Here is a 20,902-nt window from a genome sequence, read left to right on the forward strand (position 1 = left end):
GCCCATGTTCAACTGTTTCCCAAAGGACACTAATTGATATACCACTGGCACAAGAAAATCATTAGAAATTTGATTTTTCAGATACTATATTAAACATCATCTCTTAAGTTGTCTATAATGACTCACATACTTAAACAGATAATATCTAAGTAGAAATAGGGATGGTTGTTGCTCATCATTCTACCATTGGTTGCTTACTTGTTTCCTAGGGAATATTTTGAAATCTAGATCACACATCTTATGTTCTTTTCTAGCAATTATCTCCTCAAGAAGCATAGGAATTCACAAGGAGAGAGGAGATAGTGAGTTGGCTGTCTTGAGGTTGGAGAGTAATTGAAACAAGGGTAAAACTGGCAAGGAAAAAAAAAATGTGGGACTAACAGAAACCCAAGATAAACTGGATGTTGCACATTATTTTAGTAACAACTTAAACATGAGATCTATATGAACAGAGCTAAATACAGCTGTATATATCAGTTGTTTCCATAATTCTCTATCAATATTGCATTAGACTATATATTTTATTTCTAAGGAAATAAGCTATGTAAGAAATTTAAAACTCTGTGCTGATCGTTTCCTTAATTTGTTCACCTATCTTTACCCAATAAATTTTTTATGTAACTATAGCATATTTTCTTCTTGTAAAGACTCAAGAAGGGGACAGTATCATTTATTGGTTGTGTGTCTAAAGCATAGGTACTCTGCCTACTGTCTTATTTAAACCACAAAATAGCCACTCAAAATGAGATTATTTCCCTCCTTTCTGTAGATTGCCCAATACATATACTACTAAAATATATTCACTCATTTGACTTTGAACTACACCCATTCTAGCAACTACACCACCACCTGACTATGAATAACAGCATGCCATATATCCAATCAGAACTCCCAAGTGTATGCCCTGGGAAATCACAAATAGATTGGATTAGTATACCCTATCCTCATTTTTTTTAATGCAATGCTAATAATAGATAAATTTAAGTAGTCAATAAGATCTGATTTTAAGCATGGTTTACTTTAGTATGGAGCAGAACCAGCTTCATTAACTGAATTTAATACTGAATACTGAATAACATTAATTGTTAACTGATAGTGCCAGACATAATCCCATGGCGTGAAGCTTCTTAAAGGCTTATTTTAAAAGTATAAACAGATGAATAAAAAGGTGTAGCAAAAGTCAACTGCTAGATGAAACTCAAATTACCATACAGTCTTTTTAGTAAATCAACTTTGTCTGCATTTCTTTCTAATAGTAAAGTTCAGGAGAGCTGATGATCACTGCCACCCCCCACCAACACCCTTCTCCGGATGTAAGCCAACTAAATGAAAATTTTCTAACTTCTCTGGACTCTGGATAAAATCAATTTAGAAATTTCTCACACTTTAATCTCATTTGGTATTATTAAGAAATGCCATTTGAAGACTATTTTAAACAACAAACAATCAAACATCAACACTAAAAAACAATAGTCCATGATTTAGAATACAAATGACGATTACATATGAAGAGAAAAATATACCGTATGATCTACCCAAACTTAACACCATGCTGCTCTGCCATATATGAAGGTTCTTCTCTTCTTAAAATTGTAAAGCTTAATTATGTGATTTCACTCCGTGCACAGCAGGGTAGCCATATGCTCTAGAAAACTACATGCAAGGGAAGCAGCTTGTTGCAAAAGTGGGTGAAAATACCCTGAAATAAGTCCGAACAAGATAAAAATGTCTCTAATATAGGACCATTTTTTCACTCTCCAAAAGGCAGAGGAGTCCACTTTGGCACCAGCTTTGAGCACAAATAGGAAGTCTAGCCCCTTCAAAATATTTTAACAAGTAAAAAAGATATTAAAAGTCACAAAGCTCACATTGTGATCATCTCATTCACAGGCAAAATAATTAGCTCTGATAACCATTTGGGGAAATCAGTTACACATAAAACCATTGCCATCTCTGTCCTTTAAAGTTAAGACTCCCCTTTTAAGCTCTACATATTATTATTATTTCCCCTTGTTTGCTCATTCTGTAAAAAATGAGAAATAATATGTTAATATAAAGAATAAGCTATCAAAATGTCTGATTAATGATTATTGGTGGGCATAACAGTGTGGTAGAAAATCTGAAAAAATACAATTTATGAAATAAGATCACTGTTACAAGATGATGGCTGCAGTTAATGCTAAAAGATATACGCTTCCTAAGATTTACTTAAAGGAAAACAAAAACACTGGGTCATCAGAAGTTGTTAAAATCTCTGCAAAGGAATAATTCAAAAGCACGCCTTAAGGAGTAGCACTGAATAAAACTGTTAAAATGATTATTTGCAGATACGTCATTTGTGAAAAAAATAATTTTCACTGCTTGATATTGTCATAAAGATCCTCAGGCATTTGGAGTATTTTTATCCAATACCTTTTAAGATTGCATAAATCTGTTACCGAGTACATTCTAACGTATTATTTTTTCTCTTCTTTCTCCCTAAAAATAACGTATTCAATAAAATGTAAAAGAATTAGAAATATAAAAACATATTTACTGTTATGAATGTTTTCACAATTTCACAAATGTGATGAAATGTGAAAATGAAATATGAAGATGATATTCAATAAATGATTATGTATTTAAATCATAAATTGATACATTTCTGGACATGTATTTTTAAGTTGCTACAAATATCAACATTAACACAATTTTCCACAAAATAATATGATTAGGAAAAAAGTCAAGAGAACAGTGAAAAAAACAACAAAAAAGGACAAGATATTGATAAAGAACGCAATAGTCAATATTTATATGTAGTACACCCATTTAAAGGTTAACCGTTCCCTATCTGTTAAATGTGTTTACTTTAACAATGTCAAAGTTCTTACATAAAAGGCTAAGAGTTCATTTAATAAATGAAAAATTATTTACAAAATAATTACTTACAAAAATCATATGTAATTAAATTTTAAAATGTCATAAATTTTCTATTCTGTTATTATGCTAAACATGCATGAAAATCAATACATCAGTTACTCTCATAAAGGACATGGGAATTCAAGCAGGCAAGTGCAATTTCGTCATTTATATAAAATAGAAGATAATGCTTATTTATTCAATCATGAAAATTTTTGATTTGGCAATCAATTTTTTATCCTTATTTTCATTATGTTTTGTTCCTGTCTATCAGACTTTCAAAGATTTGAAACATGGTAAATAAAGGGAAAGTAAAACCTTGTTTTTTCTGTTATTCAATAACACACTTTAAAAATATCATTTTAAGGTGTAGATTTAGGGTAAAAATTAAAAGTAATAAATGAGTTAAAATCTGACTTGGGAATGCTTTTATCATTTATTCATACATTCATTGATTTTTTTCCAGTAAAATCATAACTAATGTAATCTGCTCAGTCGTTCCTAAGGGTTGACAGAATTAATTACTGTCATTAAGGTTGATCTGGAAAATCCATCTGCCCTAAAAATCCTTTCCACTCATTAATTTCCCACCATTAGAGTCATTCTTACAGAATTAAAGTTTAGCTTTTACTATATTATCTGAGATAGTTTATCAACATTGTGATTCTTCTAGTGGAGAACAAGATCTCATGGAGAATGGATGGAGATCAGGTACTGTTTGGTATGTACTGCTCTCTCTCCATAATAATCCTCATGTAAGTTTTTGCTATTCAGTATATCAGCAGAACCTGCAGTCTGTTAGAAATGCAGAATTTCAGATCTCATCCCAATCCCATCAAGTCACAACCTGAATCTGAGTAAGACTGCAAGGTGATTGTGTTTACACTGAAGTTTGAGAAGCATAGTCTAAGACTTAGACTCTAAAATCTCTATCAATCATTAATTGCACCTCCGTATACATTACTAATTTGTCTGCCTGTTCCTACCTACTTAAAATTTATGTAATTTCTTGCTAAAATGATGTCTTATAAAAAGTTACATTAGATAATATAGAGCCTACCTACCAATGGCTTCCTGTCTCATTTACATTAAAATAAAACTCTTTACCTAGGCCTCAGAGCCTATATGGTCTAGTTCCTGCCTGTTTCCCACCTGATCTGCACTTTCTTTCTTGTCCACTGAACTCCAGGCACCTCAGGCTTTCTTTTTTGCAAGAAAAACTCAAGCTCTTTCTAGCTAGTTGTTTTCTCTGACATCTCTGCTACCATCAGGTAATTATTCGTTTATTTGCTTGTCCTTTTCTCCCTATTTGAATATAAACTCAAAAAGCAGTGTTCATTTTGTTCAATGTTGTATAATAAGGAACTAGAAGAAAATATGACCTGCAAGCAGTCAGTGAACTTTTGTTGAAGAAAGAAACAAAGACAGCAATAAGGAAGGAAAGAAGTAAGGAAGAGAAGGAGAGGAAGGAAGAAAGGAAGGATGGATGGATAAAAAGAAGGAAAGGAGGAAGAAGGGAAGGAGAAATAAAAAGGAGAAAAGAAACAGAATGAAAGAAAGAAAAGGAAAAATAGAGACAGAAAAAAATAAAGAAAAGAAAGGAAAGGAAGAAAGGAGGGAGGAGAGGGGAGGGGAGAGAAAGGAAGAGGAGGGGAGGAGAGGGAAGGGAAGGAAAGGGGATGGAGGAAGGGAGGGAAGGAAGGAAAAGTCTTGAAGAAAATAACTCTGTAGTTTTGTACACTACCTAAAAGGCAATCTAGAGTTGGATCCTCAAATGGAGAGCTTTTGGAATTTAAGGCAAATGTGTGGCAATGGTCCTGTGAAAAATGTTTATGTGTCTAAGTTTCCATTTACTGGGATAAGGAGAGTGACAATCTAACTTTTTTGATGGTAGTGTCAGCCACTTCTATGGTTGTTTTAACACTAGCTTTACAATGAGATAACCATAAAGATAAGTCCACGTCAATTCAAACATCAAGAGAAAATAGATGATGATGATAAATACATTAATTAATATACAAGATCTCTGGATAGATTCATATACACTTTGGATTATAAGGGACAGTGACAGTCATATAATTTCAACACTCTTTGATGTTTAATGCTTTCTAAATACCCAATTTGTCCATCAAGCTATGCTTGAATATCTTATTAGTGATTTAGGAATTTACTGTTTTCTGAAGCACACATTCTATATTTGAACAAAATTCAAGGCTAGAAAGGTCTTCTCTATTATATATTTTGTACCTTCCTGTGTTTTCATACACTAAGTTCTACAACCTATGGCAGAACAGGTTTGGTCTCTCCTACATATAACATATTACATCACATGTTTGAAGACAGCTATAACTCATCCTCACTCACATATCATGCTGCAGCAATTCTTTCTCTTAGAATTGACCAATAATTTTTCTCTATTATCTTATCTCTACAAATTTTCCTTTGAAAATAGAGACCATATCTTAAATTTCTTTTGAATTTATCATACGTTTAAGCACAGAGATAATATGTTCAATAAATCCTGATACCTGATGGACATATATCTGTATCCACAAAGACTTAAGTAACCACCCATAAACTAACTTCCTCACTGTGATATTGCTTATGAAGATTAATAAAAAATGTTTCAATTTACAAATTTATACTCTATAAAGTATTAACAGAAATTTTGAAAACAGTACTAGTTGCTTGCAAATTGTTGAAAAGTTTTAAAATATATAGCTACATGTTGCCAAATAGCCTATTAATGACAGGCACATACTAGGAACCCAAGAACTGCTACTTCCACACAATAGAGTTTTTGTCATATTATGGTCCAGTGTTTTAAACAAAATTTTTACATATCACTTCTGAAATACTGACTTTTGAAATAAACTGTAGTTAGTGTAGATGTAAGTCTGATAGTATATTGTTTTCCCTTTTTTGTTGGGCAATCTAAAAGTTCAGATGAGGGCTTCCCTGGTGGCGCAGTGGTTGAGAGTCCGCCTGCCGATGCAGGGGACACGGGTTCGTGCCCCGGTCTGGTAAGATCCCACATGCCACGGAGCGGCTGGGCCCGTGAGCCATGGCCGCTGAGCCTGCGCGTCCGGAGCCTGTGCTCCGCAACGGGAGAGACCACAGCAGTGAGAGGCCCGCGTACCACAAAAGAAAAAAAAAAAGTTCAGATGAGCTTACTTGAAAAACTATTGCTTAAGATAAAATTTTTAAAAATTCCTGCTTTTGTCTGAATTAAAATTGCTGACCTAAAATGAATAATTTATGCTGAATTAACTACTCTTACCTTAAAGCTGAAAACAATAAAAAGTTCTACTTGCAAACTGGTAAATTAAAATAGGTTTTCTTTTATGCTGCCATTATGGGGGGGCTCTACATCATATTCAATTTCAGTTAAACATAATTTCATGTTACTTTATAAACTAAGCTAAAACCCTGCTTGATCCTATTAATATGATCATTAGCTATTAAACATACTATGGAAGAATTGACTACACTATGTCAAAACAAGTAGCGGCAATGACTATAAATGCTTATGACACATATTTGACTCCACAAGATGATACAGTCATCTAAATTTCTGCTAAGAAGAACAATAAAAGAGATCTTATAATTATTATAATTGTATAAGGGAACTTTTCCAGAAGAATATATTCACATTTTTACATGAAAATAGCAACTACCATGGCTGCTCATTAACAGCTGACAGAACTTGTCTACATATTGAAAAAAAAGAAATACCATTCCACCACAATATATAAGAAAAACAATGTTTAAAAAACTTACCTAGAGTAAAACACATTTTAATGACTATTGTTTTAATAGTATAACCTCTTAGTATAATAGTATAAACCTCTTGAGGAAGAAAACCCAACTATGGTTGTCATCTATATTACTTTAACCTTAATATCACCTAATAAAAGGATTTGCATTAGGTCCTTTTGAACCATGAGTAAATGGAAGGATGAATGAATACTAGTTTAGCAATATGAAGACTGGGTTTTCATATGGCCTCTTCCAGACCACAATTTCCTGTATAAAAATAATGCTGTTGTAGTAGATGATCTGAAAGTGACCATTTAAAAAGATATAATCCTAGAAATTCAGAACTCTTTACTTATAATTTTGTAATAATATTACATATGTCCCGCTATTATAAATCAACTTTGAATTGAAATCTCTTAGGGCTATAATAATAAACTATGGGGTTTAGAGATTGCTGAAAAAGGTATTTTAGGTAAATATTAAGAAATAATTTCAAAAAGAAATCATAAAGCAATAAACTATTCTGATAAAATTTAAAATATCATTAGATATTATGTTATCTAATTTAAACATCTGTATAATCAATAAGCTAAAAATATCAATTGTTTTAGGTTTATTTATATGACTGTAAATACTCCTTTAAGCAAAGTTGAACACTTTATTTATTTTGGTATAGGTTCATCATATTTCTATTCAGCACTATCTACTCAAAGCATTTTTTATACATCTTAGCAATATAAACACAATTTACTAGTTTGAAACTTTTGTTCATCTCTCAATAATTTGTACAAATATCTTCTGTGCAGCCTTCCTTGACTTCTACACTTAGAGGTAGTCAGTCCCTCTCCTTTCTTCAATAACATTTCGAAACAACTGCTATGGCAGTGTTTCTCGTAATAAGCTTGTAATTACTCTTTTTTTTTAAGTTATATAGACTACATCATAGCACAGCCTGCTTTGTTCATTTTTATATCTCTACTATACAGCACAATATCATGTACATAGCAAGAGTTAAAACGTATTTGGTGAATAATAAAAATAATAACAATTACTACTTGTTAAACATAAGCCAGCAACTGTGCTAAATTTTTTTCACATAACTACCTATGAGGTAGGTATTCTCAGTTACTAAGAAATTGCAGGTTTGAGAGTTGAAGTTATTGCTCAAGATCATATAGTTAATAAGGGACAGAGTATAAACTCAGCCTAGCTCTCTGACCTCAAAACTAACCAGCAACGGTGGACAATTTGGTTTTTCCTTTCCATTGGGAGAAAATACTTGAAATTTTTTGTCATTTGTACCTAATACTGTGTTTAATCCTCACTATAACCCTAATGTAATACTGTGATACTATTTTACTGATAGGGAAATTCAACCCTAATAGTTCACATTACCTGCAAAGAGTCTCACACATAGCAGGTGACAAAAGTGGACTAAAATCCAGTCAATAAAGCTGAATTTTCATTTTGAAGTCTACTGGGCACTAATAAAGGAAACTGTAGTGTTAATACACTGTTTTTAAAGAAGAGCTAAGTCAACATTATTTATCAGTATTTTTCTCTTTTACTTGTTTATATTTCAACGTTAAAGAACCTTTTTAAATGGAGAAAAACAGAAAGGGTTTTCTTTTACTAAGAACAAATAGAAAGTGAAAAAAAAAATTTAAGAGGATAACTTAAGTTGAATTACTGATGTTTTAACTATAGTACTATAGGAAAAATTAATTGGAACAGTACCCTCTTGGGATTGAAAATGTCTTTGATAAATATTCCAAGTTTTTTTTCAAATTATTAATTGTGCAGATTTTATAATTAACTAGTGATTTAAGGTTTAATTAATCATAAATTAATACATAGATTTTTGAATCTACACACTCACAAGTACCAAATACTATGAACAATTTCAGTGTCTTTGTTTTCTTTGTTTTCATAGTGGTAATAGTGTAAACTGTAAGCACTTTACCTCAAGTTACTGAGAATAGACAAATTAGGAATTAGTAATGATCAAAAGACATCATAAAAATGAAAGTTTCATAAATGAAACTTTCAAAAAATGAAAGTTTAATTGCAGTGTGAATAGAGAAACATAATGAAAAATGCCAAATTATCACAGTACAAAACTGTACCCACTTGTAGACATAAAAACAAACCTATGCTATTACAATCTCTATCGTATATATGCTTTAGATGGTAATTAATTTCAGTAAAATAATATCCATTGTATTAAATTAATATTTATTCATATGAAATTTATTGAATTTATAGCTTGCTTATGTTCATTTATAAATTTTCTTTGATTTTATAAATGTGAAAAGGGCGTAAGCAAGGCATTTATATCTAGTTTTATTTTGTGAATTTTAAAGTGGTAATATAATAAAAAAGCAATATTTTATTGTAAGTACATGAGAATACTTTTGCCTTTCAAAGTAATTAAAAACACTGCTTTCTATAACTGTAACAAAATAGCTATCTTTAATACTGAAATACATGGATACTTGATTATATTGAAGAATATAATTTTAAGCCTTTAAGTCATTTGAGTGAATACTCTAGCTGGTGAAACTGTAAACATTTATTCATCAATTTACTAAATATTATCTAAATATGTCTATGGGTCAGAAGTTGTTCTAGGCACTGGGAATGCAGCCTGAACAAGACCCATCCACTCCTTACCTTACAGAACTTAAAGTCGCTAGTTACAACAATTTAAGCTAAATCTTGGAAAGAGAATTAGAATGATTTGGTTGAAAGGAAGAAAGAATAGCTTATGGGAGTGGCTTGAGGTAAAAAAGAACATGGTATGTTTGACAAACTAAAAGAAATTCTTTTTGGCCAAAAAAATAAAGAATGACTGTGAGAGAGACGAATTTGGAGATATAGGCAAAAAGCCAGATCACAGAGGTTCCCATGGGTCATCATCAAGTCTCGGCTTTTTTCCCAAGATCACTGGAAAAACAGTGGAAGCTTTAAAGCAGTGGAGTGAAGTGACTAGATTTTCATTTTTAAAAGGTAATTCTGACTACATTGTGCAGAATGGAATAGACAAACAAGAATTATTTTTTCTCTAAAATATCTAGAAAAATTAAGCAAGTTAGTTTTGTATTATTTTTACTGACTCATCTAAAATGTCAATTAAAGGACTCACTGCCTACATGCATCCTGTAACTCCTTTAGTGCTCTGCTCAGCCATGAGCTTTACAAAATCTTCCTTGTCCCACCAGGATGGATTTCTCTATGTTCTCCACTCTATCTCACTCTCTCGAAAGAAGGGACCATGTAATATTTATCCTTATTTCGCACAGAACAGAGCTCAGTGGGCATTTCAGACATGCTGGCTGAACTGAAATTATTCTTAAAAAGAATAATACTGTTTTCATGTCAGCCAATCCTAATTTAGAAATTTGGTCCTGCTTAAAGTCTTTGAGGACTGTTTTATATCTGAAAATATAGCTGTATATTGAGGTTTTTAAAAAGCATAATAGATATAGGATAACAGGTTTCCTTTACTTCTAACATTGACAATTTTTTTTCCCCAAATGTTAATAGTTTGTGTGTCAAATATAATAGGTAATGAGCCAACTAAAAATCACTGAAATAGCAGGTTACTGAAGAAGAGTCAGAAGGACCAATTTTAATTAAAATAAAGATTTGATGAAAGTATAATAATTTAAGTCACTAAAAAAATGAATATAACATTCAAAATGTTTTCTGTAAACATAATTTAAACATCAATGATTAAAAATATTTATGACCAAGGTAGATGGCAGCATTGAATGAATATCATATCCATAAAAACTATTTTAGAAAGAATATATGTGAAACAGGTCTAAATGTTCTGAATGCTGTAAAACAGCACTGGGAGATTATGACAACACTTGAGAAAATTTGAGCACTGATTTGGAATTTACCAAGGATGTAATCTTGATGCTTAATTGAAATTTAGCTGAATGTACTTCAAATTTTAGATTAATTTTCAAATCACATTATTTAATCTAAAAATTGACAACTACTTATTCCTTTTTCAATCTGAATTATTTATTCAAGTTCTACAAAATATTTAATTTGTAGCATCAGAGTTTCTCAAATCACTTGATGGCAAACTTTGGCTGAAGCGGCATTTGTATCATTAGTTGATAAATAATAAACTTATGTCCGAAAATTACCTGCCTCTTTTTCAGTGGGTAATAGAATGAATACAGGAAAGTTTGTTAATGTTAATTAGCTCATGCAAATTTCTGAAGAGAGTGAGAATACTAAATTGAAGGGCTTTTTTCTTAATCGATATTTCATTAATATTTACACATTTTTTGTTTCCCAGTAATAAGAAAATCTACTTGATTAAGCAAATCATAAATTTGATAATGATCCCTATATTCACATGAGTGGAAATATTCATGGTAGGAGAGTGAATAGAGAACCAAGATGATATCATTTTAATCCTTTAAAGGAGACTATCACATGCTAAAAATTCATTTTATTTTTTATTTTTTTTGGCCATGCCACGCGGCTTGCAGGATCTCAGTTCCCCGACCAGGGATTGAACCCATGACCCCTGCAGTGGAAGCACGGAGCCCTAACCACTGGACCACCAGGGAATTCCCAAGAATTCATTTTAGAAAGCTTCTTATTAAAGAGAGTCAAAGTAAGTACTTTCAGTATAAATTCTGATGGAAATGAGCTCCTGAGATATTTCTGTATGATTTTCAATCAATTTATGTAAAGATGTCATGATTTTTCTCCTTAGTGTGTACTAAGCATTTGAATGGTTTTCTATTACTTATATTTGGAGAATATATGATTATGAGTTGGAAATAGAGCTGGAGTAGATATTTTGTTCTCCAAATATTAATGTGCAATTAATTAATATTTCCACTGATGCATATATCAATATATATTTGTTAGTTTTTGATACTACACTATTTTTTTCCTAAACTGTTCAATGAAACCTGCTACCAAGAAACAGAAAATTGCTACACTTCCTAATTTTGTAAAACATAGGCTTATATTAATTGATTAGAAAATTACCAATATATGATTTGGCTCTGTGGTATTTTTATCTCTAAAAATTAAAGTAGGAAGTTAAGCAATATTAAATTTGGAGTCATAATATCAATGGATACCTGTTACCTTTTCAAAATGAGAAATCTGTTCTCAGTGCAATCATATGGGTCAGGCAATAGGTAATTCAGAAACAGTAGAATAAGCTATATAAAATAATCACCAGACATAATGTTTTCATTTTTCCCAATCAAATTATCTATTTTCTCAATAATAAATTAACATTTGTGTAAAAAATTTTTCATGCAAATATGAAAATTACTACATAGGATAAATCATCAATCAGTAAATATGTGCACTTATTAATAGAAAAATGGCTTTTTTATTTTCATGTTATCTCAATACCATAAGTGGTATATAATAAGCAATGGGTATTTAGTACTTATTTTTACTATCTTTTATGCATTATTTTCTTTCTATATTTACTCCCTCCTCCCTCCAACATTTGCACTGCATTTTGATTTGTTTTTTTTCTAATTTTTGTACTTTCAAATTATTCAGGTTCTGACTGTTACTGTCTATATTTTTCAGCTACTTTGAACTCTTTCTTTCACTTCCTACATCTTGGCTCTGTTTGAGCTCATTCTCTAATTAGAATCATTACCAAAATATAGCTTTGGCTGTAACTAAATGGGCACAAGTAAAATAACATCCAATACCTCTATGAGTAACAACTGCAAGCTCTTTAGTTCTTTCTATCTGTTCAGCATTTCTTGGTCTTCTCCTTGTACTTTGTATATCTGCTTGATGAGGAGAGAGCTCGTCCTTGGATGTGTTGGGGTCCAGACCTGAATTTCTGATATTCTTTACTTGCACTCGCTGTTCCTCGGAAAGTCTATGGATGGTGACAGCTGTAACACTGGATACAGTAACATCTGCAGATGTGCTAGCAACAGCAATAGCACCAGTGGTAGTCCTGTTATGCTCCTCTAACTCACCAGTGGAGGTAGTGTGGGTCAATGGAGAAGAACCTGTGGGACACAGTAGCACTAGATGCTAACTTTTTCTTTTAAATTTTGTTTTTTTTTTCTGATAAGTTTAATAAATTATATTCCCTCTATCATCTTAAGTATTATCAAACATGAAAAGGCAAAACACAAACACACCACTAAAATGTGAAGTAACCAGATCTGATGTTTGGTCTATATCAATCAACCTATGAATGGATATTATACACAAATATACCACATTTTAATTGTAACACATTAGGGAGAAAAAGGTGAAACAGTAAACCCTTTACATGGCCCTGAATCAATCTTATTCATTATTTATCTACAGATGTTTTTTAGCAACAAATGCCTGGCAAGTGACAAGTTTTGACAGAATGGGTAACTATGTAACCACACTTTTCTCAGAAGTATGCTTTGAATAGTCTGTGCCATATCACTTCATGATTTCTGGGAAAAATATCAAATTTTTCTATTTTAAGACAAAAAAGTGAAGAAAGGAGAATTTAAAAATCAAAGCCAAATTGAAAACAAAATGATTTTAAAAAATGAAGCTCTGAAAAACTACTCTATGTAAATGTCTATCTTAACCTCATTTGCCAGAAAGCAGTCAACATGATAAAATATTCAATGTCGTGAGCTATACATACTTTAGAATTTACCAGGTTGTTCTGGAAGTTGGGTAATATTTTTCAGAGTTTTAAAGTAAAACTTGAGATTAACCAATTTTCAACTAGTTAAAATTAAATTGTTTTATTTAGAAATGACTGAAAATTAACTATTAGCATGGAAATTTTATTCATACAAAACTAGCTTTAAAAAAAGGTTGAAAGTTTCCAAATATCTCATAAGCATGTCACAGTAATTCTCTACATTCTTAACCTTATTAAAGTTTCACTATAATTTTAAAATTGTTTTAAAGGTACCAAATTAGGATTTTCTTTTTTCTTTCACTTAAACTTTTTCAGAGATTGTGCTTGGTAGTACGTAATTCTCACATAAGGAAAAAAGATGTAACTTTATAATAGAAGCATGAAACAGAATGAAGATATACTTAGAAGGATCTTGACAGCTAAAATGCTTAACAAGAAAAAAATATTGAATTTTGGAGGACCAGCTACTAATTAGGAATAATAATCATGTCCTGGTTAGAAAACTTCCGAGTATTTTTTTAAAGCCAATGAGTGGTATATGTTTTTATATACTTGCTTTCTCAATAAACTGCATTTCAAAATTCTGTCCACAATGTATATTTAGATATTTTAGACAAAAATACATGGGTATATTTTATTCATTTTGCGAGAGAAAAAACAGCTACATCACGTAATGTGGTTTGAGCATGTTCTGCCTCCTTCCCCTCCCCCCACCCCGTAGGCAGATGCTTAGTAGGACTAGTAATTCGGGTTCCTGCTTTAAACTCTAAAAAGAGGTCAAACATGAACCCCTGTCATTCACAAGCAAGCAAAGGAGCACATGTATATTACTAATTCTTCCAGCCTGTGTTTTCGTATCATTTTAATTTGATTTACAAATTCAAAAAATTAAATGATTGTACTTTGTGGTGGGCAGGGGTAAATGAGGTATGACGATTATCAGATTATTTTAAAGACTTTTAATATACTGTAAAGCGTTAATCAGAAAAAAGTTGCTATTGAATATTCATCCAAGTTACTTTGTGAATATTAAAATCTACTAAATGCATGTTGGTTATGCAAATTGGCCAGTAATATTTATTAAGCTAATATTTGGTAAGGGTTTTCTTTAGTCACATGATTAAGCAATAGCTACACATGCATTACTAACATTCAGTAACTGACCTCATGGTAAATCAGACATTTTGATGTTCATGTGCTCATTACTATAAAAAAAGTACCTGGTCCATATTATTCTGGGAAGTTTAATTGCACCTTTCTTTTTGAAAGGAAGTATGACAAATCAGGATAAAAACTAATACTTTAGAACTTTTCCTGACTTTATCATAATTTCCAGGCTTTCAGGTTTAGTTTAAAAAAGGAAAGCATTTAACTGTAAACATATGTTGCTAAATGCAATCTAAAAGTATAAAAAATAATGGAATTTGTACTCTCTCAAATCTCAGCATTTCTACCTTTAGCAAGGAAGTAAATTAATAGCTATTTATTATATTTCATCACTGAAGGTCATTACAATTAATCCTAAATAATCTCTTGTATTTGGGTAAATGAATCTGGGGTAATTCTTAGGATGTGTCCAGGTTGCTTCTATAACTAATCTTTAAGCTCTACAGACTAATTTCAAACACCCGTTTTTTGAAGCTCCCAGAGGATAAATACAGTTCTTAAACAAATTTGTGAGTTAGAACTGATCTTTAGTAGCGTTTAGATCCAGGACTTGCTAGCACTCCCAATCTTAAAATCTTCAGTAATAGAGTTCTACTCTGGCTATTGGTAGTGAATATTCAGTATTATTCTCTTAACCTGAATGCAGAACAGGGTGTAATATTTGAATAAAGCATTAAAAAAACATTTATTTAATAACCATAGTGTAATTAGCTAGATATTTTACTAACCAGTTCTTATGTTTTACTTATATTTTGTGTTCATAATTTTTCCTCCCCATACTATAATGCAAGGTCCCTGAAGGCTGAGATTTTTGTAAATTCCATTCATTGCTGAATCTCAAGTATCTAGGACAATACCCAGTACATAGCAGATGCTCAAGAAATATCCCTCAAAAAAAGAATAAAAGAATGAATGAATTTAATAATAATTATAATTATTATTGTTAATAATAACAATAATAAAGAGGATAAATTTCATGAATGAAACATGACTATAATTTTTAATGTGGTAAATCATAGGTCAAACAGTATAATGAAATGAAGAATAATTACAAAGAAAGGAAAAATTGATGGTTTTGTTTTGAACTTTCAAAAACATCACTGAAAAAGTGTGGAATCTGAAGATTTAAATGCATAAGTAATAGTTACTTGAAGATTTGTGTCAACATTCCCAAACCATGATAGTTTACAATGTTAGTGTGAAATGGATTTATTTAGAATGTTCAAATTTCTGTACAGTAAAAAGTAGATGTATCTCATAATGGCAGGAAATAGAAGTGCATCTAAATTTAGTTAGGCACTTATATATACATATATATGTAGTGGAACTATAAAAAACATTGATTTCCTTTATAAGTCAATAGAATCATCCATCACTATACAATTATATCATATATCGTATAATCATTTTATTTAAAATGTAGACCAATTTAGAATACTAATTTTGGTACCATTTTAAATTGGCAGTGTGTGAAACAGATTTTTAAATTGTCAAAATGCATCTTTTAACAGTTTCAAAATACTCAACATTTTTGCATACATAACTGTTTTATGAGGAAATTGCCAATGCTGGAAAAAGGCTTAGGATTATATATAGCAACAATTCAATATTAAATATATAATATATCTAATTCAATATTAAACTATAACTTTCTTTTAAAATATTTTAAGTATGCTACACAATTATGTAAGTATTATCTTTAATAGCACAGTATTAAATGCATGTTACAAGGCATACAACCCAAATTTAGGAATAAACTGTACATTCAAAAAACCCATTCTTCATTAGAAATAAAACCATGTATACAAGATGTAGTTTATCACAATTAGATTACCCTGTCAATTAACTTGCTAGAGATATATTATAAATTTGATGTTTAAAATATAAATACATCTAAAATATAATTTTATTAATATTTTAATAAAAAACATTTTCAAATATAACAAAAATAAAATGAAATGATTTACACATATAAGCATGCTTCTATAAATCATAACTATATGTCCTCTTGGAATTATGATAATGGAAAATGACATGTGTTACACATGTAAATTGGCAAATTTATATAATACTACAATTAAATTATATAACTAAATTTGGATTTTATTATGTATCATATTAAAAATTATATTTTTGAAGGCTTTCTTATTTCAACAATCTGCAAGGTACTAAGCATAATTCATGTAAAGTGATTTATAAATGCATCATAGAAAGTATCTTAAATAAAAACTCAAAAAATTGAATTTGAATTTCATTTTGATTAAAATTTTAGTTTTACAGATTTTTTTTAATTATGCTATATTGCTTTGTAATTATTGTCTAACTCATCACAGACGTAAAGAACAGAATATTTTGCTAGAGATATGAGTGGATGTCCCAAAATGCATACAGCTATACAAGTACATGTTAAAGATAACTACGTATCCATAGAAGTAGCTTTTAGATATTTATATTTGGCATGTTATTTTATATAAGACATATATTCTGTTCCATTGATTTTAGCATTTCAAATGAAACATTTGAATAAAAGCTTAAATAACAAAATAATCTTAATTGAATAATTTTGTGGCATAATGATATATAATGAAGAAAAATGCAATAAACATATTTAACATGAAAACATGCAAAAGAAAAAATATACAAAAAACATCAAAATAAAATATAAATACAACTAATGCAGCAATTCTATATGAGTCACATTTAGATAGTCTATAAATTTTAGCATATGTATTTTAATTTGTATGTTGTATTTCTTCTTTCATTTAATATTACATGAAACTTATAGGAAAGTGTCAATAAATGAGGACTCTTGAAAACTAATTAAAATATGAGGGGGTGAAGTAAAACAAAGCCACTGCTTTGATACATGTTACAGTTAGGAAGCATACTGTAGTTGGGAAAATAAATATTTTGCATTTTAAACGTTATAAATTCCAGTATTCTAAAATCTGTACAGCTTAGCATTTAATAGTATAATCTGGTGGATGTGGGTGTACTATGAATATTCAATTTATAGAAGAGATAAGTAAACAAATAGAAAGTAGCCTTTAAATTGTAGGAAAAATATAAATAATCTACCTTTGATTAGTCATTACCTAATATAAAATTGTCTGTCTGACTAGGAAAATAAATGGACAAATCCTGAAAAAATTAGTTTCTAATTTAGTTTTAAAGAGCAGGTATATATTGGTCTTATAAAGTTTTGATTTTAAATTAAAATGCTTCATTTATTTTGAAACTAAATAAGACTATGATCTTAAAACATCTCATTAAATAAATATAAGATATTCTTAATTATAAGATACATCTCTAAGAAAGAAATCATTCAGCTATTAAAATATGATATGACAATGCAAAAATGCTGCCCCCTAAATCCAGATTTCTGATACAGAGAAATGGGAAAGAAGTTGATCTCACTAATCCAAGTAACAGATTTTCTATGATCATGAATTAATTAAATAAATTAGGTACACATTAATTTAAAAGTAGAACTGAGAGTTTAAATAAATATTGTCTTTCTGAATTCACTGACATACTGATATATATTTACATTTATATTATATATTTATATCTAAATTTTTAAGCATTAAAAAGGGACACCAATATTAACTTTTGCAAGTGGACTTATTGTTTATCAGATGCAAGTGATCTTAAATGAATAAATATTTGCAATCTAAGTTGAAACTGATGATAGCAAGATTTAGTGATACATTTACTAAATCCACACTTACTATGAGTAAATAAATGATTATAAAACAAATATTCAACAAAATATGTGCTAATGCCAAGTTGTTTATATATAAGATAAAAACTCCATATTCTGAATTGTTTGCAATTTTGATAAACCCACATGCCAAACCAGCATAAATGTCTTTACCTAAATGAAACATAGAAAATACCAAGTTTTAGAAAGCATACAGAGAGTACTCTGTTGGTCTACCACAACAAAACTACGTTGTGTGCGTGTGTGTATATATGCACACACACATATATATGGTAATATGGTAATGTGGTATATATGGTAAATACATATACTTGTCATATAACATTTTATGTATGTTATATATGTTATATAGTATAAATCCATGAATGTTACACTAAATATCCTCACAGTTTGTCACAGAATGTGAGAGAAGAGACATCTAATTTCTTAGTACTAAAAATACAGTAAGCTCATGCGAGGGAAAATTTAAGTAGAGGGCTGTATGGGTCTTGAAGATTTTCTCTCTCTAAGAGCCATTTCTTGCTTCACCTAGTTGATTAAAGTGAAGTTGCAAAATGAAGCGTCAGCATCTTATCACTCCTTTTCATACATTTTTGGAAGTCTCAACAATGTGTAGTGGTAGGTCCAAGGTGTCTTTTTTTTATTTTAATGTGCCCAGTCACAAACACACACACCACTCACAAGAATATTCAAAAATGCAAACTGAAGCCTTTTTTGTGTAATTAAGCATGATGTTAATCCATAAAGTCACAATACTGACAATAAAACTTGAACACCTAGCTTTGAAGTAAGATTCACAACATCCTTGTCATATTTCATAAGAATAAAAGGATAGAATGTCCCTTCACACTTTCCTAAAACCACCTCCTAGAATCCTGCATTTTGAGACCTCTTTCTTGTAGCAGCTCTTACCTCTTAGCAGAACTAGAAGGACACATTCTGGGTTTCCCCCAAACAAAATGTAACTTAACACACACTTGTTTAATTTCCTTCCACACAAAATCTTGTGGAATAGCTGCCAGTTCTCATGGAATATTTAAAGGCATTGTTAGCAAAAAGGGATACCACATATCTTTTATTCCAAAGTGTAACATAAGGAACTCCTTCATTTTCAGAACACTGCTGCCTCTAATAACTGATATGTATTAATGACATTTTGAAAGTAGAAATCATGTCTTATACATGTATATCTCTCACTTCCCCTTGAATGTTTCATACATATATGAGGGAAGAATGAATGTGGATAAATGTACTTCTCTCTTATTTTTCAAAAACATAAACATTTCATTTTATGTTTAATTAATAGTTATTGAGTGTTAAATGTATTTTAAGGATATAAATAAGAAAGATATTGGACCTGTTCAGATGTATTTAAACAATATAAAAACATAATTATAACTGCAATTAATATTGCATGTGCTAGAACATAAGTAATGAAAAGAGGAAGGGACATCTAAGAACACATAAATCACTCTTTCATTTGTCTTTTCTCAAATGAGGGTAGTGTTTCCCTTTTCTTCCATTCTCCAGAACCTTTTTCCCTCCAAAAAAATATTTTATAATGATGATATTTGGTATTGTGAAGGAGAAGGGAAAGAAGTAAGGGGAAGGAACTGGTGGAGTTACCCTTTATACATATCATGGTTGAAAGAAAAAATAAAAGAAGGCTTTATCCTGACCTAGCTCATCATGTCCCTGAGTCCTGCTTACTTTGACTATCTCAGTGTTTCCATGTTTATCCTCTATTTCCTTCTATAATGGCCTTCTAGATTGGGGAGGGCAGGGGGGTTGTCATTTTCTTACTAATTATAAGTGTTCCTCTTTTTTTTAATACCTAGAGTATAAAGTATACCTAATGCTGGTTTCATATATGTGATATGATTTAAAGGGAACCAAGGAGCTATTTCTCTCTGTGTATCCAGATGCTACTTAAAAAAAACGATGCTCTTTAGGATTAGGCATTGCTCTCTCATAGTTGTTCTCTTATCAGACAAATGCTTTTTTGGTTGAGAGAACACACATAGCAGAGTGATTGCTCAACTATTTAGTTTGAATTAGTTTATTGTAAAGTTTTCTTCTCAAAAGAAATAATAGGGGCAGTTTGAGAAATATATGTTTTGACGAGGAGTGTGAAGCTTGCAGTAAGATCACTGAACACTACTTGTTGAGGCACTTATCATAGGTTGATATCTGATCCCATGTGGTTGTTATATGGTTTGAAATAACTAGGTTCATTATTAACAGGTGGGTGTAATGGAGGTGTGGGCAGATAGGAAAGTGCTGACATTCTGGAAGAAAGACTATTATGGTATTTATTGTGGAAAGGTTGCTGAGCAACTGGTGAATATCTGCATAAATATGCTGAAGTAGAGCAGCCTAATAAGAAACTCAAGCCAAAGGAAGTCTTATTTTCCTGCATCAACACTCTGTAAAACACTTTTTATCCTGTAGCAGCTAATTAATTAGTTGCAGGAGTGATTTTCTTGGGAAAAAAAAATACACATCTTGGCTTAAAAAAGTAGCATGTTGAAGGAAAGTTTTTTCAAAACCTTTAGAAATGGTAAGAACCTTGAGTCTACCATTAAAGTTACTATTAACTGGATAGGCAAATATACATTATATATTGGGGTATTATATATAATTATATGTTGGAGTATTTAAAATATGTATTCCCACATTGAAAGGTAAATCTTCAT

General features: G+C 30.7%; 1 protein-coding gene across 3 annotated transcripts in view; it reads right to left on the reverse strand.

The window, feature by feature from the left end:
* Positions 1–20,902, reverse strand: part of CSMD3 (CUB and Sushi multiple domains 3) — a 1,076,690-nt gene that overhangs the window by 666,592 nt on the left and 389,196 nt on the right. Inside the window, exon 7 of one of the 3 annotated variants that reach the window (XM_060127234.1) lies at positions 12,375–12,686. The exons of the other annotated variants lie outside the window; for them this stretch is intronic. Coding sequence (XP_059983217.1) covers positions 12,375–12,686 — 312 coding nt within the window. The remainder of the gene's footprint in view (positions 1–12,374; positions 12,687–20,902) is intronic. 3 annotated transcript variants of the gene reach the window in all.

The sequence above is a fragment of the Lagenorhynchus albirostris genome, chromosome 17 (assembly GCF_949774975.1).
Source record: "Lagenorhynchus albirostris chromosome 17, mLagAlb1.1, whole genome shotgun sequence".
Lineage (NCBI taxonomy): Eukaryota > Metazoa > Chordata > Mammalia > Artiodactyla > Delphinidae > Lagenorhynchus > Lagenorhynchus albirostris.